The sequence below is a fragment of the Bombina bombina genome, chromosome 2, assembly GCF_027579735.1.
Source record: "Bombina bombina isolate aBomBom1 chromosome 2, aBomBom1.pri, whole genome shotgun sequence".
Classification (NCBI taxonomy): Eukaryota; Metazoa; Chordata; class Amphibia; order Anura; family Bombinatoridae; genus Bombina; species Bombina bombina.
The window spans coordinates 1,356,253,471-1,356,279,906 of NC_069500.1; the positions used below are offsets into that span (position 1 = coordinate 1,356,253,471).

A 26,436-nucleotide genomic window follows, 5' to 3' on the forward strand; every position below is an offset into this window, starting at 1 on the left:
AAAGAAAGAGAGAGAGAGAGAAAGGGATAGAGAGAGAAAGAGAGCAATGGAGAAAGAGAGAAATAGAGAAAGGGAGAAAGAGAGAAAGGAAGAGAGAAAGAAAGAAAGAAAGAAAGAAAGAAAGAAAGAAAGAAAGAAAAAGGAAGAGAGAGAGATAAGAAGAAGAGAGAGAGAGCGAGAGAGAGAGAAAGGAAGAAAGAGAGAGAGAGAAAGGGAGCGAGAAAAAGGAAGAAAGAGAGAGAGAAAGGAAGGAAGAGAGAGAGAGAGATAAAGGGAGAGAGAGAGAGAGAGAGAGAGAGAGAAAGGGAGCGAGAAAAAGGAAGAAAGAGAGAGAAAGGAAGGAAGAGAGAGAGAGAGAGAGAGAGAAAGGAAAAGAGAGATAGAGAGAGAGAGAGATAAAAGGAAGAGAGAAAAAGGAAGAAAGAGAGAGAAAGGAAGGAATAAAGAGAGAGAGAGAGAGAAAGGAAAAGAGAGATAGAGAGAGAGAGAGATACAGGAAGAGAGAGAGAGAGAGAGATACAGGAAGAGAGAGAGAGAGAGAGAGAAAGATAGGAAGAGAGAGAAAGAAAGAAATATATGTGGGAGAAAATATGAATGTGCTTAGCTTTATTTCTGTATATTAATCAGATTACTTTGCACGGTGGGAAATGTATTAAACATTCTTATCTGCCTTTCCTAAGTTTCTAACCTGCTTAACCCCCGAACCTCTGGATAAAAATACGTCTACTGGAGCTGAGCTCTGGGGTTGGCCACCTGATGATCTGCTATTAGCTTGCACAGGAACATGAAGATAGCAGCCGCACATATCAACTGTTCTTACAGCTGTTCCATAACTTGAGATATATTTCTGCTTATGAAAACTCTGGAGATGCATTCATTTTTGCTGGCAGTGAAATGCTTGAGTTTGTTTTATTAATTTATTTCACTCATAATTTTTACATTAAGTCCAGAGCATAAAATCATTAAAGGAAGTTCAACTCACTACATCCCCAGCTGGTTTCATCGTCAGTAGTTATACGACAGGAGCTGTGGCCTGTGAAATATGAGAGCAAAATCCCACCCTAAATCATGCTGCAGCCTTGGTTAGTGCTGTACTCACTAGACTCCTGTATGAACGTACGGAATTATGCACATTGTGTAAAGCAATAACGCTATTTCGCCATCGGATTTGTCTTTTATCTGGATCTCCACTGACACACAGTGCTGTAGTAATTTGCTTTCTGTTGGTCCTCACTGAGAAGATGAAACAAAGACATATTATGACAGGAGAACATAACCGATTGGCCTATCTAGTCCACCTGTTTTCTATTGTAATTAGCTTCAAAGGACATTAAACACATAGGCCTAAATTACAAGTGGAGCACAAAAATATTATCTCTATTGTGTGTTAACATTGCTTCAGCACAATCATTAAGTGCAAAGTTATTTATTTTTTAGTAACAGTCTAGGGCAGGGGTCAGCAACCTTGGCACCACAGATGTTTCGCAACTACATTTGTCATGATACTAAGCCAGCCTAAAGTATGTCTGAGCAATATGGGAAATGTAGTTCCAAAACATCTGGGGTGCCAAGGCTGCTGATCCCTGGTCTAGGGCACGCTAACATCTGCATGTTGGATTACACAAGTGCGCTAAATCCCTCACATAAATACTTTTATGTTGAATATCACTCGAACAGTAAATTGAGGTGCGCAAGGTTCTTCATGTAGTTCTGTGCTATGCTAATAATAATGGTAAGACTGAGTGCAAGATAAGATCCTCTGCTATTGATTGCGCTCCACTATAAATGGGTCATAAAATTATGTATTGAAATAAATGTTACAAATGTCATGAATCCAGAAGATCTATAGGAATCACACAGCTCAGCCTTTCCGACTAAATGTCCCATCTTTGAAAAGGCCTGGAACAGGGATTTATGTGCTCCTCAGTGCTATTCCCCTGACTTCTTACCCTGGTATTATCCACACCTGCTGCACCAGACCAATAAGACCCAATTGTGTATAACTCAGTAGTCACTCCCCCTTATATATATATAGCCCGACAGCCACTCATACACACCATGGGGCCGATTTTTTAATGTCTGGCGGACATGATACGCTGCAGCGTATCATGTCCGCTAGACATGGCTAAATGCGGACAGCATACGCTGTCGGCATTCAGCATTGCACAAGCAGTTCTAGTGAACTGCTTGTGCAAGGCTGTCCCTGCAGATATGTGGACAATCGCCTGCTAGCAGGAGGTGTCAATCAACCCGATCGTATTTGATTGGGTTGATTGCTGTACACTGCTCAGAGGCGGCGGATCCAGTTAAGGAACAGCGGTCTTAAGACGGCTGCTTCTTAACTCCTGCACGCGGAAACAGGGCGAATTGGCCCCATTCGGGGCATAGTAAATCGGCCCCTTTGTATACAGCCATAAAGGCCCAATATGCAATAATATCAGGTCATATGTTCAATGAATTACTTTATAAATTTGGGTTCATTTTTTTAATTAACACTGAAACCACAAATGCAATAATTGTATTTTATTTGTGTCATAGTTTAAAATTGTGATTTGAACTATATTTTTTAACGGGACCGAGAACACCTTCAGATTTTATATAAAATGTTAAAGGGACAGTCTACTCCAGAATTGTTAGTGAGCACAATGTTATCTATATAGCACACATGAACTAGCGCTATCTTAAAGGACTTAGAAATTAGCATATGAACCTACCTAGGTTTAGTTTTCAACAAAGAATACCAAGAACAAAGCAAATTTGATAATAGACATAAAATGTAAAAATATCTCATAACACTGCATGCTCTATCTGAAAGTTTCATGTCCTTTTACAGACTCTTTAAATTACATCTGGTGAACAGATACATTGTAAAAAATTAAACATTTATATAGCGACTCGACACGCACAATGGTACTTTCATGATACAGTTAGATCATACAATTTTAAAAACTTTCCAAATTACTTCTATTATCTAATTTGCTTAGTTCTCTTGGTATCCATGTTAAAAAGCAAGCATACCTAGGTAGGCTCAGGAGGTGCCTCTGATTGGTGGCTGCAAATATATGCCAGCTAGCTCCCAGTGGTGTATTGTTGCTTCTTCAAACAAATTAATGAAGCAAAATTCATAATAGTAGTAAAATGAAAATGTATGCTCTATCTTATTGTTTCTCAACCACGCTCCTCAAGTACCCCCGACAGGCCAGGTTTTCATTATAGCTAAACCAGTGCATAGGTGAAGTAATCAGCTGAATGGTGAGAGCAGGTTAGTAACCATGGTGTTACTGATCAGCTGATTACTTCACCTGTGCACTGGTTTGGCTATAATGAAAACCTGGCCTGTTGGGGGTACTTGAGGACCGGGGTTAAGAAACACTGCTCTACTGTCTCTTTAAATGCTTGATTGCTTTTATCTATATCTAGTGATTTTTTTTTATTTCTCTAAACATAAATTCACTTTCGGCTAGATTACGAGTTTTGCGTTATGGTTTTAACGCTGAAAAAATGGCCATTTCAGCGTCAAAACATTAACGCAGTCATTACGAGTCGTGTCGGTATAGCTGTACCGCAAGCATTTTAGCCTGTAACGCAACATCAACCCCGCACTAAAAAAAATGACATTTTTGCGTGGGATTTCCATAGCGCCAGTATTACAGGTTGTGCGGTGAGGCTTAAATGCTTGCGCTACAGCCGATACCGACACGATCCATTCCTCCATCTGAGAGCAGCAGTTATGGATTTTGTGTAACAAAAATGTTTCACAAAACTCATAACTAAACTGTTACAAAGTACACTAACACCCATAAACTTCCTATTAACCCCTAAACCGAGGCCCTCCCGCATCACAAACACTATTTAAAATGTATTAACCCCTAATTTGCCGCCCACCCACATACCCACCACTAACTAAACCTATTAACCCCTAAACCGCCAGCCCCCCACATCGCAACTACTAAATAAACCTATTAACCCCTAAACCGCCAGCCCCCCCACATAGCCACTAATAAATTAAACTATTAACCCCTAAACTTCTCACCCCCTAACTTTAAATAAAAATGACAATATCCCTATCTTAAAATAAATAAAAATTTACCTGTGAAATTAAAAAACCTAAGTTTAAACTAACAATTAACCTAACATAACTTTTATACTAAACTATTATACTAAAATTAAAATAACTACCAATTAAAAAAACTATATTACACATTAAAAAAAAAACACTACTAAAAAAATTGAAGTCTAAAATTACAAAAAATACTAAATTACGAAAAATAACAGACACTAAATTACGAAAAATAACAAACGAAATTATCAAAAATAAAAACAATTACACCTAATCTAATAGCCCTATAAAAATAAAAAGCCCCCCCAAAATAAAAACACCCCCTAGCCTACAATAAACTAGCAATAGCCCTTAAAGGGCCTTTTGTAGGGCATTGCCCTAAAGAAATTAGCCAGAAGTCTTCATCCAGGCAGCGAGAAGTCTTCATCCAGGCGGCATCTTCTATCTTCATCCAGGCGGCATCTTCTATCTTCATCCCAACAACGTCTTCTATCCTCATCCCGGCAGCGCGGAGCGGATCCATCCTTGAAGGCATCTGACGCGGAGCGTCCTCTTCATGCGGTCACTGCCGTACACTGGATCTTCAATGCAAGAAAGCCTTTTCAAAATGGCGTCCCTTGCATTCCTATTGGCTAATTTGATTCTTGAAATTCAAAACAGCCAATAGGATGAGAGCTAATGAAATTCTATTGGCTATTCAAATCAAAACTCATAATCTAGGCGATTGTGTTCTCCTTGTTCAGCAGTGAGTAGAGGGTGAGCAATTGATACGTAAGAATTACAGAATAGTCAGCCATTCACTCACTCTTGACTGGCTGGATAATCTTTTGTGACAACAGATCCCAGAATCCACAGGGAGGTTCAATCTAAGTTTACAAACCTCCTTTTGTAATAAAATGCTGAATACAAACATCAATCACTCTTTCCTTATTCATCCATGTTATTTTCCGAAAGGAAAACTTGTTGAGCGGTTGGTTTCCTTTTTAACACAGCTTGATGATGATTTCCTATAATTGGTTCAATGTTAAGTAACCTGAAGGAATGTGATCTGTAATTAGATTCAGTGCTGTTTCCTTAAGATACCCGTGCTTGAATATGTGTTTTTAGATACAATTTCCATTAGCTTCTGCTTGTGGGAATGTATATTAAAGACAATTAAATTTTGATCCAAAAATATTAAAAGTCATCATTCAACAGATTGACACAGGATGGCCAAAAAAATATGTGTTCACTATATTAAATGTATCTTTAGTTTTGGTATATTTTTTTTATTTAGAGAGGAGTGTCTCTTAAAGGGACAGCACACTGTAAAACAGATTTCCCTTTAAAGGGATATGAAACAGTGCTCCTTAAGTAAAAGAAAATATATGTTAAATCAAAGTAAACATAAAAAGAAACAGATTGTGTTAAAATACAGGAAACAACGAACTCACTTGTTTTCTTGCAAAATGAGCACTTAGAAATTCTTAGTGTATCCACTGCCCACAGCTAGATAAGAGAAAGACATCCTGAGAAATTAAGTTGCATTCTGCCTCTTCTGAGCATGGGCAAGAAACTGAATTGCTGTGCCTCTAGCATTCACTGAATAGTAAACCAGCTCATGTTACTTTAGAAAATGTATTAATTAAAGCTAGATATGCCTTCCTGTAGATACCCCAGCCCCCTTGTGGGGCTGTGACTGGAAGTAATTGACTAAAGAAAAAATAAACAAAAGAAAGAAAAGCTAAAATAATGTTAACATGATGAATAATACATATTGCAATGATTTATGGTAAGTATAAGCCACTGCTTAGTGCTTTTTATTACAACAATGAAACAGACTGTCTTATATCTCTTTAATGGTAGTGAAAGGCATATTTGTGCATGTAACGTCTTAAGGGTTATGCTGCCTGACTGAAATGTAAAGCTGTGCAGTGTGTGAGTTTGCAACAATTGTTGCAATATGTGGGGTGGGGACTCTTACCTGTTATAAAAGTGCATGGATGCTGGAACACTTCCTCTTTCTTGTCTGCAACTGCTGGAGAAAGGTTTTTTCTGTTTTTGCTGGCAAAATGGTGCGGCCTAGGCGTCAGTCTGTTCCTCCAAAGCGGATGAGGGAGTCTTCGCCAGTGACACGGCGAGTATCTGTGAGGGGGAGAGGTGGCAGTTTGGTTAGTGAGGTAGTAGGCCCTAGCCCTTCTCAGGGGGTGGGCCTCACCCCTTCCCGGGACTCTGGGGAGCCCTCGGGAGTGTCTTCCTCCCCTTCCCTCTTCCCGGGGTCCCAGGGGGAAGATTTGGAGGATTCGGGGTTGGGTTCAGGGGGTGGCGGTGGGGTGGAAAGGTCTCCGGTTGGCTCGATCGGCCTCCCGGAGGTGTTTAGGGCCCGGCAGCTTGAGTCGGGCGGGGGGCCTGGTGTGGGGCGGGTAGGCCCGGATCAGGGGCGCGTGGCGCAGGGCCGTGGGTCAGTGAGCGGGCCAGAGGGCCTAGTTGCGCAGGGCGTGGGTGAAGGCCCGACTTCAAGCGGGAGGCCTTTGGGCCTACGCCGCGTGTGGCAGGGCGAGCAGGAGGGCCTAACTTTAGGCGGCGGGCCTTCGGGCCTACACCGCATGGTCGCGCCTGGTGGCCCAGTGGGTTCCCCCCCTACCCCGGTGGCCTCCGATGGCGGAGACTACGGCCTGCAGGGTGCCCCCTCAATCAGTGGTGGCCCCGGTGGGTCTGCGGCCCCTCTTTGGGACGGGTACTTACCTAACTTACCTGTCCCAGAGGCGGCACGGGCGGCGGTCGTGGCCTTAATCCAGGCCCTTTCGGCGGGAGCAGGTCCGGGCGTCGCGGCGGGTATGGAGCAGTCTGGCATCGTCCTCGGTGGTCCGGCGGGGGTTCCGGCGGTCGGCGGCGTGGTCCAGGCTGGAGCGGCGGGCAGGGCTTCTTCCCTCGGTGGAGGCCTTCGGTCGGTGGTAGGCGCGAGTGACGTCACTTCCGGTAGTCGCGCTAGTGACGTCACTTCCGGGCGCCGCGCGTGCGACGGCATTTCCGGTTTCGGGCGCGGCGGAGTCAGGTCGACGGATGGAGGCGCGGAAGGTGAGTCGGGAGCCCGGGGATCCGGGAGGGGCAGCACCGGACAGGCCGCGGCGGTGAGAGGACATGGGGGGTCAGGCACTTGGCAATTGGAGACATTTGTGGGGGCGCATGGTAGGCATATGGGTGCTGGCATTAGCGGGCCCGAGCCGCGGGCTGGGACGTCCATGGGCCTTGGGGTTTTTGGCACTAGGGGACTTGTTGGTGCGGGGCACCAGGGCGGGGAGGGCCTGGCAGATATGGCAATGCCGAGTGTGAGTGGAAGTGTTGGACCGGAGTGTGGCCCTGTTGTGGGCAGTAACCAGGTGGTTGGTGGGTTGCAAGTTGGGCATGAGCCTCTGGGGAGAGGACGACAGGTTGTGATGGGGGAAATTTTCAGGCTGGCCTCAATATTGGCCCAAGGGGCGCATGCTGGTCCTTCTGGGATGGGGGGGCAGCAACATACAGTTCAGGTCAGCGCTGGGGGGGTGGATCCCGGTCATGTGGGAGTTGTGGGCAGAGGGAGGGCGGGTGGACACGGGCCTGTGGTTGGAAGCGCAGGGGCTGGTGGAACAGGGCAGTTGGGGGCCGGGGCCCAGGTGGGTGGCCTGCAAAGTAGTTCTGTAGTGGGTGGGGGTGGTGCCCGTTCCTTGATCCCTGGTGCTCCCGATTCTGTTTTGTTTCCGCAGGTTAGCGGGGATGCTGTGGTGGCAGTTTGCCAGGATGCTAGGCGAGAAGTGTCTCAGAGGACCGGTCCAGGCCAGGAGGCTTTTCCCTCGGCGGCGGCAGGAGCAGGTGAGATTGCATTGTGTGGGGTGCTGGGGGAGGGTGCGGGTGGGTCATCTAGTGACACTGGCTCTGAGAGTGACGACTCCTTAGGGCCAGTGTCTAAACCTCAAAAACGGGTATTGAAATATCTTCGCAGGTTGGTAGCTGGGCAACAGAGACAGGAGTCGAGGCTAGCTCCGGGTGGGGGAGCGCAGATGGGGGGCTCAGGGGGTGCTGTTCAGCAGGTAGGGCCAGGGGCTGCGAGCTTGGCGGTGGCAGACAGGAAAGTGGCGCTGCAGGGAGATGCCTACCCCTGCAGCGTGCACTCATTGCATTCTCACCTTAAAGCTAAGACGATCAAAAAAATTAGAGATGGCAAATATGTGCACATTTTCGATTTGTCGCTGGAGGCCCATAAGGCCAAGGAGAGGAGCGAGGACGGCTCAGGTCCAAAAAAGGTCAAGAGACCGGAGACAATGGACGAGTGGCGCACGTGTTTTAGAGTTTTGGCTTCTTGCCTAGTGGAGGCGAAGCCTGAGCTGCGGGTTGACGTGTTAAAATACATGGAAACTATCGAGTTCGTCCATAAGACATATAAGGACGGGGTGTGGCGGTCTTATGACGCGGATTATAGGCGTAAGATGGTAGGGAACCCTTTGCTGACCTTTGGCACCACGGATGTGCACTTATGGCAGCGTCTGGGTGCGGAGCGCTCTCCCTCCCCCCCTTCAGGCGCAAGGGCCGGGGGGAGCAGGCAGATGGGGGGAGTCAAACGGAAAGGGCGGGAGTGTTGGAGGTTTAACGACGGGAAGTGTGACCGGGGAGCGAACTGCTCCTTTCGGCACTCCTGCATATACTGCGGAGCTGGTCATCCAGGGACCGAATGCGCTAGACGGAAAGAGACGGGGGCCGCGGAGCCGGCAGAGGGGCTGCTGGGGCAAAGGGCACCAACGCCGTTGAGGGTGGCCGCCCTTGAGCCATGGCTCAGGGCGTACCCGGACAGGAGGGCAGGGGATCTCCTCCTGGCCGGATTGCGGGAGGGTTTCCTCATTCCAGTGGTAGGTCCGGTAGTTGGGGCGCGTCAGAAGCGGAACCTCAAGTCAGCGTATGACTACCCTGACGTAGTGAGGGATAAACTGGGCAAAGAACTGAGTTTAGGTCGCATGGTGGGCCCCTTTCGGGAGCCACCCATGGAGGGTTTGGTGGTTTCCCCACTGGGGGTTGTGCCGAAGAAGGAATCGGGGAAATTCCGGTTGATTCAGCATTTGTCATACCCGAAAGGTAATTCGGTCAATGACGCAATCAACCCAGAAGTGAGCTCAGTTTTTTATCAGTCGTTTGACCAAGCAATGGTTTTGGTGCAGCAGGCTGGTGTTGGGGCACTCTTGGCAAAGCTTGACATTGAGTCGGCCTTCCGCTTGTTGCCTATTCATCCGGCATCCTTTCGGTTGATGGGGTGCTGGTTCGAGGGTGCTTACTATGTGGATCGTTGTCTCCCAATGGGTTGCTCGGTCTCATGCGCCTTTTTCGAGATGTTCAGCACATTCTTGCACTGGGCGGTGTTTTCAGAAGCGCGGGGTGGGCTGATAGCCCATTACTTGGACGATTTTCTGCTGATAGGTAGAGCTGGGTCGCTCGAGTGCGAGCGACTCATGTCGGTGATGAGAACCCTATTTGCGCATTTTGGGGTCCCATTGGCAGAGGACAAGACCCAGGGGCCCTGCACTTGCCTGACGTTTCTGGGTATCGAGATCGATACTTTAGAAAGGCAGTGCAGGTTGCCAAACGATAAGGTGGTGCGAATGCTGGCCGCGGTTTCTTCGGCCGCGGCGGCGGACCGGCTAGCGATAAAGGAGTTGCAGTCTTTACTGGGTTTGCTCAATTTCGCATGCAAAGTTATCCCGATGGGCAGAGTATTCAACAGGAGGTTGGAGGGCCCGCTAAAAGGAGATAGCGGGAGCCGCAAGTCATGTGCGGTGTCTCCGGATATGAAGGAAGACTTGAGAATCTGGGAATTGTTCCTGAAAGATTTCAATGGGGTCCTGTTGTGGAGGCAGGTGAGGACATCTAGCCAAGCTTTGCATCTGTTCACGGATGCGGTGGGGGGCAAAGGGTTATGGGGCTTACTTCAACGGCGCATGGAGTGCTGGGGAGTGGCCTGTGGCCTGGACGGAGAGGGGTTGGACTAGGAACCTTACGCTCCTGGAATTGTTCCCTATTGTCGTAGCCATTGAGTTATGGGGGCGACAACTAGCAAACCAGAATGTAATATTCTGGTGCGATAATTTGAGCGTCGTGTTTGCTATCAACAATCTTTCAGCCTCTTCCCCTATTGTGGTGCGTTACCTTCGGTGGGTGGTGCTGCGGTGCTTGCAGCACAACATTGACTTTACGGCGCGGCATGTGCCTGGGGTCGATAATGTATTGGCGGATGCGTTGTCGCGAGGCCAATGGGAGGCATTCAGAAAGCTGGCACCAAGGGCAGCAGAGGTTGGTACTCCTTGTCCTTCCTTTCTTTGGCAGGTGGCGGAAGGGGGGACGTGTTGACTTCAATGGTTCAGGCGTCGCTGGCACCTGCTACCTGGAAGGCCTACGGCAAGTACTGGGCCGAATGGGAAGTTTTCCTCAAGGGTAAGGGCGTTCCGGTGGAATCCGGATCGCCAGCTTTGTTGCTTGAGTGGATGGTGTGTTTGAAGGAAAGTGGCTGTAGAAAAGGATCCATGCAAGGAAGGCTAGCTGCCTTATCCTTTTTCGCTAAATGGAAGGGTATCCAGGATGGGACGAATGCGTTTCTGGTTAGGCAGGTAATGAAAGGCTGGGGCAGGATAGAGGCTAAGTCGGCAGATCGGCGAGAGCCCATTACAATTCAGCGGCTGGGGGCCTTATTGGCAGCGCTGCCGGAAGTGTGCGCGGATGAGTATGAGGTTGCTTTGTTTAGGGCGGCGTTTGCGGTTGCTTTCTTTGGGGCCCTGAGAGTAGGCGAGATAGTTAGTCCAACCAGGTCGGCGGTAGGTTGTGGTATCCAAGCGCAGCATGTCAGGTTTGACTTGAAAGCGCTATTGTTATTTATCCCTAGATCAAAGACGGATCAAGACAGGAAAGGTGTATGGTTGTCCATACAGCAGCAGGACTTTGTGGGGTGTTGCCCCGTCCGGCTTGCTTCTGATTTTTCGGCGAACAGGCCAGGGAGTTCAAGGCAGTTTTTTATTCACGCGGATGGGTCTAACCTGTCCAGATTCCAGTTTCGGAGGGTGTTGGAGGAAGCTGCTAAGAGGGTCGGCTTGGACCCTGGGCTCATCGCTCCCCACTCCTTTCGCATTGGAGCAGCCACCAGCGCGGCTGCGGCTGGGGCGTCAGAGCGGGAAATTAAGAAACTGGGAAGGTGGAGTTCCAAACGGTATAGGACATACATTAGACCCCTTCAGAGTAAAGTGTAGATAGTGAAAAAGGGGAGGGGTGGGTATTAAAAAAAAATAAAAAAATGGGCGGGGACTTAGTAATGAAAATTTTTGTTGATTTTAGGTGTAAGAGCCCCTCCGTGTAGAGCGTGGATAGTCGGCCACTCGTACGTTCACTGAGCGGCCATTCACGCTTTGAGGCGCCCGGGCGGCCAGCAGCTGGGATTTCGTCCAGATGCGGTTTCCATTAGATGGCTGGGGAAAAGGGGAATGTTGTGGAGTGATTTGCCAGGTCGTCTGGAGGAGGCCTTCCTTCGTTGGGGACGGCCTTCGTTGATTGTGTTGCATCTGGGTGGAAATGTTGTGGGGAGTTTGCCTGTGCTGGAGTTGGTGAACATCATTCAATCAGATGTACGTTGGTTGAAAGTGCGTTTCCCGGGGGTACGAGTGGCTTGGTCAAATGTGATAGCGCGCTTGCAGTGGCGGCATGTGAGAGTGCACCGTTCAGCCTACCGTATCCGGAAGAAGTTGAACAGAGATGTGGGGAGGTTGATCGTGGAGGAAGGTGGCTTTGTGATCAGGCATGATAACATCTTGGGGGACTGCAAGCGGCTGTACAGGCCGGACGGGGTTCATTTAACTGAAGAAGGGTTAGAGCTATTTTTGGCTAATCTAGCTGGCGCGTTGAGGCGGCATGTCAGTTAGCTATCCCTAGGTGTGGCGGCAAGAGCTCCATTATGGGAGGCAGGTGTGGTATCTCTTGTGGCGGGGTCCCGGCCAAATAATTTTTATGGTTTCCGCGAGGGTGTGGTCGAGCTAATGGGAGGGGCATGATGTTGCAAGTCGCAGCTTGTAACGCCTCTCCCCGCGGGCCTGCTGACCTAGAAACCCCTTGTGGATGATGCCAGCCTCTGAAGGGCAATGCTCGGCAGGAGCATTGCAACAACCAATCCGGGCCGGTGACCTCACTACGCTGGTTGTATATATATATATACTAAATTATGGATAGGCTTAGAATATAGTTTAGCCTCAGATGCCGCCACCCATAGATAAGCCTTAAGCTTCCCAAGTTAATAAGTTTAGAGTTTGCCTGGTTTTGTTTAATAAACGTGACCTTGCTTCACGGTCTTATACCTCCAAATATGTGTCTGTGTCTTTATTGGGTAAGGTGGGAATGAAGTCATGGCGATTTGAGCCTTAAGGGACACTAAACCCAAATTATTTATTTTGTGATTCAGATAGAGCATACAGTTTTAGGCAACTTTCTAATTTACTCCTATTATCAATTTTTCTTTGTTCTCTTGCTATCTTTATTTGAAAAAGAAGGTATCTAAGCAAAGGAGCCAGCCAATGTTTGGTTCAGTACCCCGAACAGCACTTATCCACCAATCAGCAAGAACAACGGGCCAGCATCTAAGCTTACATTCTTGCTTTTCAAATAAAGATACCAAGAGAATGAAGAAAATTTGATAATAGGAGTAAATTAGAAAGTTGCTTAAAATTGCATGCTCTATCTGAATCACAAAATAATTTTTTTGGGTTAAGTGTCCCTTTAATGTTTCCAATGACTTGCTGTACCAGCTGCAGAGAATACAATATATGGGAACTGTTACTTTTGGTTTATTTTGTATATTAAATAGCTATTTTTGTTAATTGAAACAACAAACCAAATGGGCCAGGCTTACAGAGATGGCAGATCTGATTATCTCATCTTTCTATATATACACAGTACCTCTTTTTTCCACCCTCACTGGAAGTGTGATTTTTCTTTTTACAACACTCACTTTTACCACAGGTTCTCTATAGCCAAGACTGTTGTACTGACATTTTCAGTATAGGATGCAGCTTCAGGGGGCAAAATCATCTATTTCAAATGGCAAAATAAAGATAATGGAGCTATATGTAAATAAATAAATCAATAAATAGATAAATAAATTATTGGTAACGCATTAAAGGGGAGTAAAAAAATCATAGGACACTGTCTTTTTGTAAGGTATACTAAAAACAGAAATATTAATGATACAAATGTTATGGTGTGAAGCTGCTTCAGGGTTCTGCACCAAAACCTCCAAACAACAGTATCAAAAAACAACAAATGCAGCAGCAGCAGCACTCCAGATAGCTCAGATCTTTATATGTTTATTAGGCATCAAACAGGCAGATAGCGACATTTCGGGCTACAAGCCCTTAGTCGTGCCATGATTAAATGACCAGTCAATACAGTAAATTTGCATAATCAACAAATGCATGATAACAAGACAATGCAATAGCACACAGGGGTATATTTACCAATGTGTGAGCGGACATGATACAAAGTAGCGTATCATGTCCGCTGCACATCGATAAATGCCGACAGCATATGCTGTTGGCATTTATCATTGCACCAGCAGTTTTTGTGAACTGCTGGTCCAATGCCGCCCCCTGCAGATTCGAGGCCAATCGCCGCTAGCAGGGGGTGTCAATCAACACGATCGTATTCGATTGGGATGATTTCTGTCTGCCGCCTCACAGCAGGCGGACAAGTTATGGAGCAGCGGTCATAGCTTCTGTTTCCGGCGAGCCAAACAAGGGGCATCAAGCTCCATACAGAGCTTGATAAATATGCCCCTTAGTCTGAACTTCAAATGAGTAGTAGATTATTTTCTGACAAATTTCAGAGTGACAGTATGTCTATTTCCACTCCTCCTGTATCATGTGACAGTCTTCAGCCAATCACAAATGCATATACGTAAATTCTGTGAATTCTTGCACATGCTCAGTAGGAGCTAGTGACTCAAAAAGTGTAAATATAAAAAGATTGTGCACATTTTGTTAATGGAAGTAAATTAGAAAGTTGTTTAAAATTGCTGCTCTATCTGAATCATGAAAGTTTAATTTTGACTTTAGTGTCCCTTTAAGTTAAGTATGCCATAATATTGTGTGGCCTGAAACATTGCTATCTGCTTGTTTGATGTCTAATACAAATATGAAGATTTGAGCTATCTGGTGTGCTGCTGCTGCTGTGGATTTGTTTTTTGGATACTTTTTAAGTTAGAACCATAAGTACCTTTATTAACTGATATTAATATAACCAGTGTTAAAACAAAAATTGTGTATCACATTCCAAAATTACGAAAATACCTCAAGTGCCATTGGCAGTAAATATGAATTTATGAAATCGCTGCTCACATGAGCAGCAATTCACCTGCACAAGAAAAGAATGACTAAAACCGTGAGAACTTCACAAAATCATCTGTGCAAAAGTATATTATAAAGTTGCTTGTATTGCTTGTATAAGATTGAATCTGAAAGGCAAAGCTGTGCCCTTAAAAAGATTTGGTTATTTATTGTCTCTATAGTCTGTCTTCTTTAAAGTTGTATTTGTTATCACATTATTGTATAGCTATTTGGGCACAACCAAATCTGAGGGGACAAGGAAGTTATTTAGATTTGTGCATTTAATTACAATGTTAATATGAATCTTTATAAGTAATCATCACCATTGTGACATGCTAAAAGAACTAAACTGGCTGTCGCTGGAATCCAGATGCACCCTCCATCTTTCCAGCCTTGTGTTTAAGAGCTTTTCTGGGAAGCTCCCACCCTATCTGAGCAGAATGCTTTCCCCGGCTATTCCCACCTCCTATAACCTCCGATCCAGTACCAGCACATTATTTAGCTTGCCTCAATACAAAAAGAAAGCAGTTCGATCCTCCTTTTCCTACAGAGCACCACAGTTATGGAATGACCTCCCGCACACTTTCAATCCTTCCCCAAGCCTAATATCCTTTAGGAGATCCCTCTCTACAAATCTCAAAACAGAATGCACCTGTCATGGTTGATTATATATTTCCTACCTGTTCTATGTTAAATTTGGCATATATTGTGTATTATTATTGTTTTTGTATTTTATTGTACCCTATTGTATCAATGCAATGTTTTGTGGACACAGGACATACTTGAAAACGAGAGAAATCTCAATGTATCCTTCCTGGTAAAATATTTGATAAATAAATCCGTTATATGGATATACTTAATGGTGACATATTTTGGCAGAAAGTGATCAACACAGGGAAGGTGAACCTTGCCATGTTTGTCCACGTTGGCATGCAATACATTTTGTTTTGCCCCTGTCCTTTTGCCATACTGTCAATAGCCACCTCCGTGCTGCCTTCAAGATAATTTCTTTGGAAGATTGTTGCCAAAAAGGTTTGCCAACCTGTCCTAGTGTTTACTTGTTGATACATGAAAATGGGCCTAGAATCCCAAGAGGCATGACATATGTGGTTTGGGTAGAATCACAGTTTCCATGTAATCATTTTAGCGCAGAAAAAAATGGAAATTGGACTCATTTATATAAAACGTACACTTTTTTGGAGGATAGGTAATATACAAAGAATATTAATAAATAAGGAAACTTCACAGTTAGGAACCTTGGCGCTCTGGCCTCAGGATTTGACATAGTAGTTTAGGTGCTTACATTTTAAACAATATTCCTGGGGGAAATGTTTAGATTATGGTCTAGATGTGTATTATTGAGATTGGATTTAATTTATTTTGTGCTAAATAACCCACTCAAGCAGTGGTTGCATTTAACACATAAGGAGAATTTATTTGCTGTACATATTGATTTTATTGAGTAAGAAGGAAGCCAAAATGTGTCAGGATGTGTCTAGCCTTACTCCTGCAGGATAACATTTTTATTTTGATGTTTTCCATGATTTAACTGGCTCTAAATAAATAGAAACTCGTTTTATCTGAAGACCGTTCTGCTTGTTTGCTTTTATATTGATTTAACCAGTGATTTCATACAGTTTCATATCATCCATTCTGCTTGCAAGTGGCATTTCTTAGTTTCCTGTCAGCTGTTTTTTTATAATGTTTTAAACAATTACACTATTTTATTTAATCTAATAAAATCTCACAAAACTTGTAAATAGTCTGTGTCACTGCAGCTTAAGCACAGACAAAGGCTAAGGCATTGTACTCTATCAGAGCTCAATTTCCAGTAGATGTACTAAGACAAAAAAATGTTTCAAGCTAATCCTTTTGTCTGAAATAGTTACCAAAAAATATTCCCCTATTTCCAATGGGGAACATCTTCAAGGCAAATAAGTAGCCAATGTAACTGCTACAAGCCAGCAGCAGTACAAAGATATATATATATATATATATATATATATATATATATATATTGTTTCTTTTTTTGTTTTTTAATTGGAGTCAGAACTGACCAAGAGTGAAATTGAAGCTTACATACTTATTGGCTGACACGGAATTAATTAACTGAAAAGGACATTACTAAGTTATCATTGAATAGTGTAGATTTGAACTTTTTAAAAGGACATGAAACATTTTCTATCAATATTCAGATAGCGCATTTATTTATATTATCACAGTTGCTTCATTCCCTTTATATCCTTTTATTAAGAGCAGCAATGCACTAGTGGGTGGTAGCTGAATACATCAGGTGAGCCAATAAAATAAGCATTTATGTGTAGCTACCAATCAGTAGTTAGCTCCTAAAAGTGCACGTCTGCTCCTGAGCATACCTATGTATGCTTTTCAACAAAGGACACCTTTAATATACTTTAAAACACAAAATTCTTATTGCACTTTATAGTCATCTTAGGGGTTTCTGTTGTTGAAGGCTTGACATTCTGATTGATATATATTCTGCTATTCAAATATTTATTTATGTGGAATGTTAACATCAGAACATTTAAATATTGAATTTGTTAACATAATAATATGTAACATTTAAATATCTATTATTAACATTTGAATATTGCGTTGGTATATTGATTCCTACAGACTTACACTGATATGTATGAGAATCAACAGTCAAATATTGATCTATCAATATCCAAAAAAATTTAAAGGGAAAAATTACCTTTTATTTATTTTTACAAAAACAAATGCTTATCATTTGCCAAACGTTTAACATTTTCTTAGAACAAACAAAAATGTCTGATTCATTCTTTTTTAACTTTATGTGAAAAACGTTCAGTCATTTCTGCCTTTGATTATAATTTTCTTTAATTTATATGAAACGTTAAATGCTCAGCAATTTGCATAAAACTTACAAAAAGAAAAATGTGTCCAATTGAAAAGTGAGAAATATTATACATTCTGTAGATGAAGACCAACCAGATCAGTAAAAATTGTATTTTTTTTTTTTTATTTTCTCTTAAAGAATCATTTTCTTTCTTTAACGTACCTTCCTTTTTTTCGACCGTCCTTCCGACTGTAATGTCCTAGTACACTGCTCTACACATTCAGAGAAACTCAAGTTGCTGTGATCAGCACTATAATCAAGGTCAGCCAGCCGAGCAAGAGACAGGATATAGTTACACGCTATTCTCAAGATGGCCAGTTTAGAAAGCTTCTGTCCATAGGAATAACACGGCACCTGCAAATGACAAATTAACACTCTCAAACAAGGAAGTTATCTAATGACAATATAAATACAAATAATCACATAAGATCATATATTATTAGTTACATAAACTGTTTTAAAGAAGACAGTAAAATGTCTATTTAATTATTTAACAATATATTTTTAAATTTGGGGATAAAGATGGATGCCATAAAAGGTATATTTTTACATATGTGAAAATACCGACGTGAAATTTGGTACTGCTTAAAAAGTACAAAGTACAATCGATCTTGTCATTTTTATTCTCAACTTTCTCCTTTGACTTTCAGCCCATGATTCCCTCAATCAAAAAAGAATATTCATTACTAATACTGATGATGTGTCCGTTTTCTATTGGATGGTGCAAATGTTACTAACACATATTCACCTACAAATATATGTACATCAGCATGAACAGTGATGTCCAGCTCATACCCATAAAAATAAAATAATGATTAGCATGACTCAGTGTAAGTAATAAAATACTTCATTTGTATATGATTGTAAACCAATTTACAACTGAAAAATATTTAGGATATTTTTTTTAACGCTCTTTTACTTAGAGACAAACACTTTTAAAACAGGTATATATACCTATTATATATATATATATATATATATATATATATATATATATATATATATATATATATATACACTTAATAACATACAGTTTTATTTCCTGAGGTAAAAGGAATGTGAGTTATTATATTCCTCTTATTTTTTTTAAGTTTCAAAATAAGATTTACAAAATTCATGAGTTGCATGTTCCAAGCATTAATTATAGTAAACTATTTAAGTTGTAGCTAATCTTGCTGATTATGTTCTACCGATCGCCTGTGAAAGCTAAATGTCAGGCCAAACTGGGACATTTTCAGTTTTTCTACATTAGCTTTTTATGTCTACTACGTTAGCTCCATCTGTTCATTTATCAAAAGTCACATCTCCATCAACTAGGTAGGGTTTGTCTACATTGGTCCAATTCAGAAATTCAATGGCTCATTTTCAACACAACCGACTGATGTATAGCTTCCTATACGTGTCAAACTACAGGAAAAACTTGAGGGGCAAAAAACAAATTTCTTAATTTTAATACAATCATTAATCAAATTTTGGGTCACAAATATTTCAACAGGGGATGTTAACATAATAAAAGACCAAAACTGTCATAACTAAAACAAAATTACAAGGGAACTTTTTTGGTTCAAACACAGATTCTCTAGTTTTCAAATTGGATAGTACAGTAATAATTTCTGTTTTATTTTGCTGGTCCTACATATACAGAATTATTTATAAAGATCAATCTACAATTTGGTTTAGAAATTAAACAGATCAAACTGATAAATAATTCTCAATAGTTCTCACTTTTTTCCTTACAAAGAAATGGATGTAAAAAAGACAAGACAAACTATTAAAGATATTAAAAATGTACAATTATTATGTATTTATTTCACTTGTAGATTGGAAGCTTTTTGGAGCAGGGCCCTTCCCCTATTGTAATTTTGCCAGCCAGGTGGCACTATGAAGTAGCCAGGTGGCATTATGAAGTAGCAGGGTGGCATTACGAAATAGCTAGGTAGCATTAAGAAGTAGCCGGGTGGCATTATGAAGTAGCCAGGTGGGGAAAATGTAATATTTTCTAATATTAAATAATTTTCTCTTATTCAAAGCACAAATGAATTGCATAATTTAACATAAATGTATATAATGATAATTTGTGCAATAAAAATTGAGCATTTTTAATATTAGCTCATTTTAACTTCACATTGGATAAAAAATTTAACCGGGGGACAGTAAAATCATCTAGGTGGTGCACCCGCTAAAAAGGTCCTGGGAAGAATACTGGTCTGTATGTTAATATATAACATATATGTGCAGTGCTTTTTTGGTAAAAAAAAAAAAAGGTTTCCGGTACTCACTGATTATTGATTGATATATTGTGGTCATTAACTTCCAGAAAAGCAAATGGACAGCATTATTTACAATGCTTGATATTTTTTGCAGCCCCTTCTTGTGAAAACTGGAGTATTTGAGGTGGCAGAGCTGGTGGCTACATTCACCTGTGAAACGAATATCTCATAGAAAGAAAATTTGCTGCTACTCAACAATTGTGGGATTTATGATGATTTGTACCAGTCATGGCAACGAGTTGAGAGTCACTCCATTATAATTTATAGAGCTCATAGAACAAGTAACACCATTGAGAATACCAACATCTCAAAAATATTATATAAACAAATGCCCTCTATTAAACAGTCTACTCTAACATATTGTCAGGGTGCCAGGAATCAGACTGAGACGAGAAGTGCAAAAATAATCACACCTTTATTAATAGCAAAAAAATAATAAAAAGTCCACAAGTCAAATAACAAGCCAGGAGTCAAAACCAGAGCTGGTAGTCAGACGAGCTGAGTCAGGAGCCAAAGCGAATAGTCAGACGAGCCGGAATCAGGAACAAGGAAAACAGCAGAGTCAGGAACAAGCCAGGGATCAGGAACCAGGAAGAATGTCAGGCAGCCAGTTAATACACAGGAGCTCTCATAAACAGGTCTGAGACCACGCAAAGGCAAAGCAAACTGAACAGAGGCCCTTTAAATAATAAGTGATGACATCACAATTCTGTATCCTGTCTCACATGGATGATGCACACCAGTCTGGCCATAAAATGAAGTGCAGGAAATGAGCAGCATTCCCCACAATGCACCATAGTCAGGAAGAGAGGTGAGTAAAATGGCTGCCAGCAGCACATGGCAAACACAACAGGGAAAAAACCATGACAGTACCCTCCCCTCAACAACCCCTCCCCGCGGGAGGACAAAAGGCTTATTGGGGAAACGGGTATGGAAGGCACGGAGGAGGGCGGGAGCATGAACATCAGAGGAGGGATCCCAAGAACGCTCCTCCGGACCGTAGCCCCTCCAGTGAACCAAATACTGTACACGGCCCCTGGACATATGAGAGTCAATAATGCTGCTGACCTCATACTCCTCATGGTTGTCAACAAAGATAGGACGGGGGCGAGGCAACACAGTGGTAAACCGATTACAAACCAATGGTTTCAAGAGGGAGACATGAAAAACATTGGAGATGCGCATAGCAGGAGGAAGGTCAAGAGCGTAGGCCACAGGATTAACCCGTCGGAGTATTCGAAAAGGACCAACATAACAGGGAGCCAATTTATTGGAAGGCACACTAAGGTTCAAGTTGCAGGAGGACAGCCAAACTCACCAACCTGGTAGGACGGTGCGGGCAGACGCCTACGATCAGCCTGGAACTTTTGGCACTGCATAGAACGATGAAGGCAATCCTGAATCTGCACCCACGTGGAACAGAGTTGCCGGAGATGCTCCTCCAAAGCCGGAATACCCTGAGACATGAATGAATCGGGCAACAAGGATGGTTGAAACCCATAATTCGCCATGAACGGGGATATCTTGGAGGAAGCATTAATAGCACTATTACGAGCAAACTCTGCCCGAGGTAACAGTTCAGACCAATTATTGTGGCGATCTGAGACATAGCAATGGAGGGACTGTTCCAGAGCTTGATTAGACCGTTCCGCAGCCCCATTGGATTGAGGGTGATATGCCAAGGAGAAGGAAAGCTGGATCCCCATTTGAGCACAAAAGGAACGCCAAAATCTGGAGACAAACTGGCTACCCCGGTCCGACGCTATCTCCTTGGGTAACCCATACAAACGGAAGACCTCCCGGGCAAAAATTGAAGCAAGCTCCTGAGCGGTAGGCAGCTTCATAAAGGGAATGCAATGTGACATTTTAGAAAAACTGTCAACCACTATAAGGATAACAGTATTGCCATTGGAAACAGGGAGCTCGACAATGAAAGCCATGGAAAGATGTGTCCAAGGATGCTCACTATTAGCAATAGGTTGAAGAAGACCCACAGGAAGACGTCGAGGAGTCTTATTCTGTGCACAAACTGAGCAGGAGGCAACATACACAGCAACATCAGAAAGAAGACCTGGCCACCAGAATTGTCGAGTGACAGACCAAATCATTTGGTTCTTGCCTGGGTGACCTGCGGCTTTAGGATAGTGGTAAGTGTGCAAAAGTTTAGTTCTAAGATTCTCAGGAACAAAACATTTACCACTAGGTTTCTCAGGAGGTGCATTGGTTTGTGCAGTCAGGATCTCCACCCCCAAGGGAGAAGTCAAATTAGTATGTATGGTAGCCAAAATATGGTCAGGAGGTATAACAGGAGTAGGTACAGACTCCTCCTTGGACAGAGGCGAAAATTGTTGAGAGAGGGCATCAGCCCTAACATTCTTACTACCAGGCAGGTAGGAGACCACATAATTAAACCGAGACAAAAATAGCGCCCATCTGGCCTGTCGGGGCGACAAACGTTTTGCTTCAGATAGATATGTTAAATTCTTGTGGTCAGTAAGAATGAGCACTGGCACGCTAGTACCATCGAGAAGATGCCTCCATTCCTTGAGTGCCAAAATTATGGCCAGTAATTCCCTGTCGCCAATTTCATAATTGCACTCCGCTGGAGACAATTTCTTAGAGAAGAAACCACATGGATGCAAGGAACCGTCAGGCGTAGGGCGTTGAGACAAGAGGGCACCTACTCCAGTCTCAGATGCATTGACCTCAAGAATGAAAGGCAGGACAGGGTTAGGATGAGCCAGAACTGTAGCGGCAGCAAAGGCAGTCTTAAGACTATCAAAGGCCTTAATGGCAGTAGGTGACCAATGGAGTGGATCATTCTCTTTACGGGTCATGTCTGTGATAGGTTTGACCAAGGAAGAAAAGTTTTTAATAAACTTTCTATAGTAATTGGCGAACCCCAAAAAACGTTGAATAGACTGAAGACCAACTGGGTGAGGCCACTGCAGAACTGCAGATAACTTGTCAGGATCCATGAAGAACCCTGCAACAGAGATAACATAACCTAGGAAGGTTACTTGAGTCTGATGGAACTCACATTTCTCAAGTTTACAAAACAGGCCGTTCTCACGTAGTCTCTGAAGAACCCGTGTAACATCAGAACGATGAGCCTCAAGTGTGGGTGAGTGTATGAGGATGTCGTCTAAGTACACCACGACACACTGTTGCAACATATCTCGTAGGACATCATTAATAAATTCCTGAAAAACAGCAGGAGCATTACATAGGCCAAAGGGCATTACAAGATACTCATAATGCCCGCTCCTTGTGTTAAATGCTGTTTTCCATTCATGACCCTCCTTAATCCTAACGAGATTGTACGCTCCTCTCAAATCAAGTTTAGTAAAGACCGTAGCTCCCTTGAGGCGGTCAAAGAGTTCCGTAATGAGCGGAATAGGGTAAGCATTCTTAATGGTAAGATGATTAAGACCCCTATAATAGATACATGGTCTTAACTCGCCACCCTTTTTCTTCACAAAGAAGAAGCCAGCCCCTGCAGGAGAGCAGGATTTGCGGATGATCCCCCGCGACAGAGCATCGGCAACATACTCCTCCATAGCACAATTCTCTGCAACAGACAGAGGGTACACCTGGCCCTGAGGAGGAATGGCTCCAGGTTGCAGGTCTATGGCACAATCATAAGACAGGTGAGGAGGCAACGTACCGGCACGCACCTTGTCAAACACGTCTAGGAACTCTCGGTACTCCTCTGGCAATTGAGATACCGAAGAAGTGCACAAGACTTTAACTGGTTTCCGAAGACAAGTGGAAATACATTGCGGGGACCACGACAAAATTTCGGACATGCGCCAATCGAGACCGGGATTGTGCTTTTGGAGCCAGGGATAACCCAGAACAACTGGAAAATGCAGAGAGTTTATCACCTGGAACTGGAGGGTTTCAAAATGGAGAGACCCAACAGCCATGGACAATGGAGCAGTTTTGTGAGTAATGAGTGCGGGCTGAAGGGGCCTGCCATTAATGGCCTCAATAGCAAGCGGAACGGACCGAGGCAAAACAGGAATGGAGTGCTTTGATACAAAACACTGTCAATGAAATAGCCCACAGCACCGGAGTCAACAAGAGCCTGAGTGACTATGGAGGAGTCCACCCAGGAAAGGACAACCGTGACCAAAGGTTTCTCCTTAAGCGGTTCCGGGGACGAGGATAAACCACCCAAGGTCTGCCCCCGACAGGACCTTAGGTGTGAGCGTTTCCCGGCCGTGTAGGACAAGACTTCAAAAGGTGGCCCTGTAACAGGTTTATTTGTCTCCCACAAGGGATTAGCCCAGGCAAGAGTTGTGTCAGAGAGTAACAAGATGAGAAATCCCACCTTAGCTCTGTCAGAGGGAAATGCCTGAGGTAACATCTCAAAGTAAATGCCCACCTGGTTCAAAAACCCTCTGCACTGAATAGGATCGCCTCCATATCGCTGAGGTAAAGGTGCAGAACCGGACATGCTCCTGGTAGGACTAGGTGCAGCAGCGGAAACAGCAGCAGCCATAACTTGCGGGACACTTTGGTCCAAATGTGCAGTGCGAGTCAGCAGGGTTTGCAGGGCTAGTGCAAATTGATCCAAGCGGTGATCCTGTATATCCATCCTGGAAATGATGGCAGGTAAAGGTGGATAATTAGCAGCATCAGGATTCGGTGCTGTTCCGTAATGTCAGGGTGCCAGGAATCAGACTGAGACAAGAAGTGCAAAAATAATCACACCTTTATTAATAGCAAAAAATAATAAAAATTCCACAAGTCAAATAACAAGCCAGGAGTCAAAACCAGAGCTGGTAGTCAGACGAGCCGAGTCAGGAGCCAAAGCGAATAGTCAGACGAGCCGGAATCAGGAACAAGGAAAACAGCAGAGTCAGGAACAAGCCAGGGATCAGGAACCAGGAAGGACGTCAGGAAGCCAGGTAATACACAGGAGCTCTCACAAACAGGTCTGAGACAATGCAAAGGCAAAGCATACTGAACAGAGGCCCTTTAAATAATAAGTGACATCACAATTCTGAGACTGTATCCTGTCTCACACAGATGATGCACACCAGTCTGGCCATAAAAGGGAGTGCAGGAAATGAGCCGCATCCCCCACAATGCACCATAGTCAGGAAGAGAGGTGAGTAAAATGGCTGCCAGCAGCACATGGCAAACACAACAGGGAAAAAACCCTGACACATATGCACAAAAGAAAACAGGGACAGTGTAGTGTAAAATTATTTTCCCGTTAGTGTATTTCCAATTACTTATATTAGCTACAGATTATACAATGTATGGGGAAAATACTCCTTTAGGTATGTTTTAGTATATGAAATAGCTATTTCTGTTCATTGAAACCACCGCATAATGAAATGGGTTGAGCTTGAAAAGAGAGCAAACCTCATTAGCTTATCTCTATATATTTACACAAAATCCCCTTGTTTTATCTCAATATATACATTGAAATCAGTGCTTACAGCCTGATGTTCTAAAGATCACCAAGTCTGTGAGAAATGCTCATTTTAGTCTTGCCAAGCACCTGCAGGGTAAAATGTTCTAAAAAAGTGGGCAGACCCTTGCTGTACAAGTGATGCGCTCTTCATAGGATAGTAAAGGGCTTGTTGCCTGTTTAACGATCTAAGCGCAAAGCCAGTAAATGTGGATCTCAGTAGTGTGGAGGGGGCATGTTTACATCACATATACTTTGTGCTAGGTAAATATAAAAATAATTTCTGTTATGTAACAGTTCAAATAATTTATATGTAAACACAATACATGCAGTAGATTTATTAATCTCGCTGATCAAGCCACTGAAAGTGTGGTGAGACGGGTATGTGTGAAAAGGTTCACTTAAAGGAACACTGAACACAAAATTTTTCTTTTGTGATTCAGATAGAGCATGTAATTTTAAGCAACTTTCTAATTTACTCCTATTATCAATTTTCTTCGTTCTATTGCTATCTTTATTTGAAACAGAATGCATCTAAGCTTTTTTTTGGTTCAGACCTCTAGATAGCACTTTTTTATTGGTGGATGAATTTATCCACCAATCAGCAAGAACAACCCAGGTTGTTCACCAAAAATGGGCCGGCATCTAAACTTACATTCTTGCATTTCAAATAAAGATACCAAGAGAATGAAGAAAATTTGATAATTAGAAAGTTGTTTAAAATGTCATGCTCTATCTGAATCCCGAAAGAAAAAATTTGGGTTCAGTGCCCCTTTAAGCTGGTGAATATTGTTTAGAACATTCCCAGTGAGTGTCCCCATTATAATACAAGTTACTCCGATGGACACCCATGAAACTCAAATGGAACATCTATAAATTCATGTCTGCGATCACCATTGTTAATAAAGAGCAAAAAAAAACATAATAATAAACCTAAATGAGCTGGCGGGTTGTGGTTACATTGTGCATATGTATATGGTGTGTAATATGTATGTATTATACTGTAAAATAATATATAGTAATATAGTGTGCTCCACTCGCAAACTAGCCCTATATCAGTCATTTAAATATTGAAAAACCAAGGGAAAATTTTACGGTCATAAAGCAGTGCGAGATGCCATATTGTAACTTAGGTTACCTTTTTTTTGCTGAGGTCAACTAGGAAAGGGAATAAATGGCTTATTAGAGTGTGCAACCAATTACTGTTTGCAATATAGCTGTGTCTGCACTTCCATGTTTAACATGAATTGGAAAGCCCACAATATTTAGAATTAAATTACAGGAAAGAAGAACAAAATAAATAATGAAAGACTATTTCAAAGTTGTTTTAGTACATGTAATTAAACATAGAAAAATAGATTTTGACAGCAGATAAGAGCCATAGGCCCAGCAAGTCTGTCTGATATTTCCTACAAGTATAAACTTATCTAGTTTGTAGGATA

At 43.0% G+C, this 26,436-nt stretch overlaps 1 protein-coding gene across 4 annotated transcripts in view; it reads right to left on the reverse strand.

The window, feature by feature from the left end:
- Positions 1–26,436, reverse strand: part of ATOH8 (atonal bHLH transcription factor 8) — a 96,803-nt gene that overhangs the window by 61,871 nt on the left and 8,496 nt on the right. For 3 of the 4 annotated variants that reach the window (XM_053704271.1, XM_053704273.1, XM_053704272.1), the window contains exon 2: positions 17,459–17,650. In XM_053704271.1, coding sequence (XP_053560246.1) covers positions 17,459–17,650 — 192 coding nt within the window. Of the gene's footprint in view, positions 1–1,099; positions 1,234–17,458; positions 17,651–26,436 lie in introns of all 4 variants that reach the window. The other variant, XR_008400744.1, reaches the window with a different exon arrangement.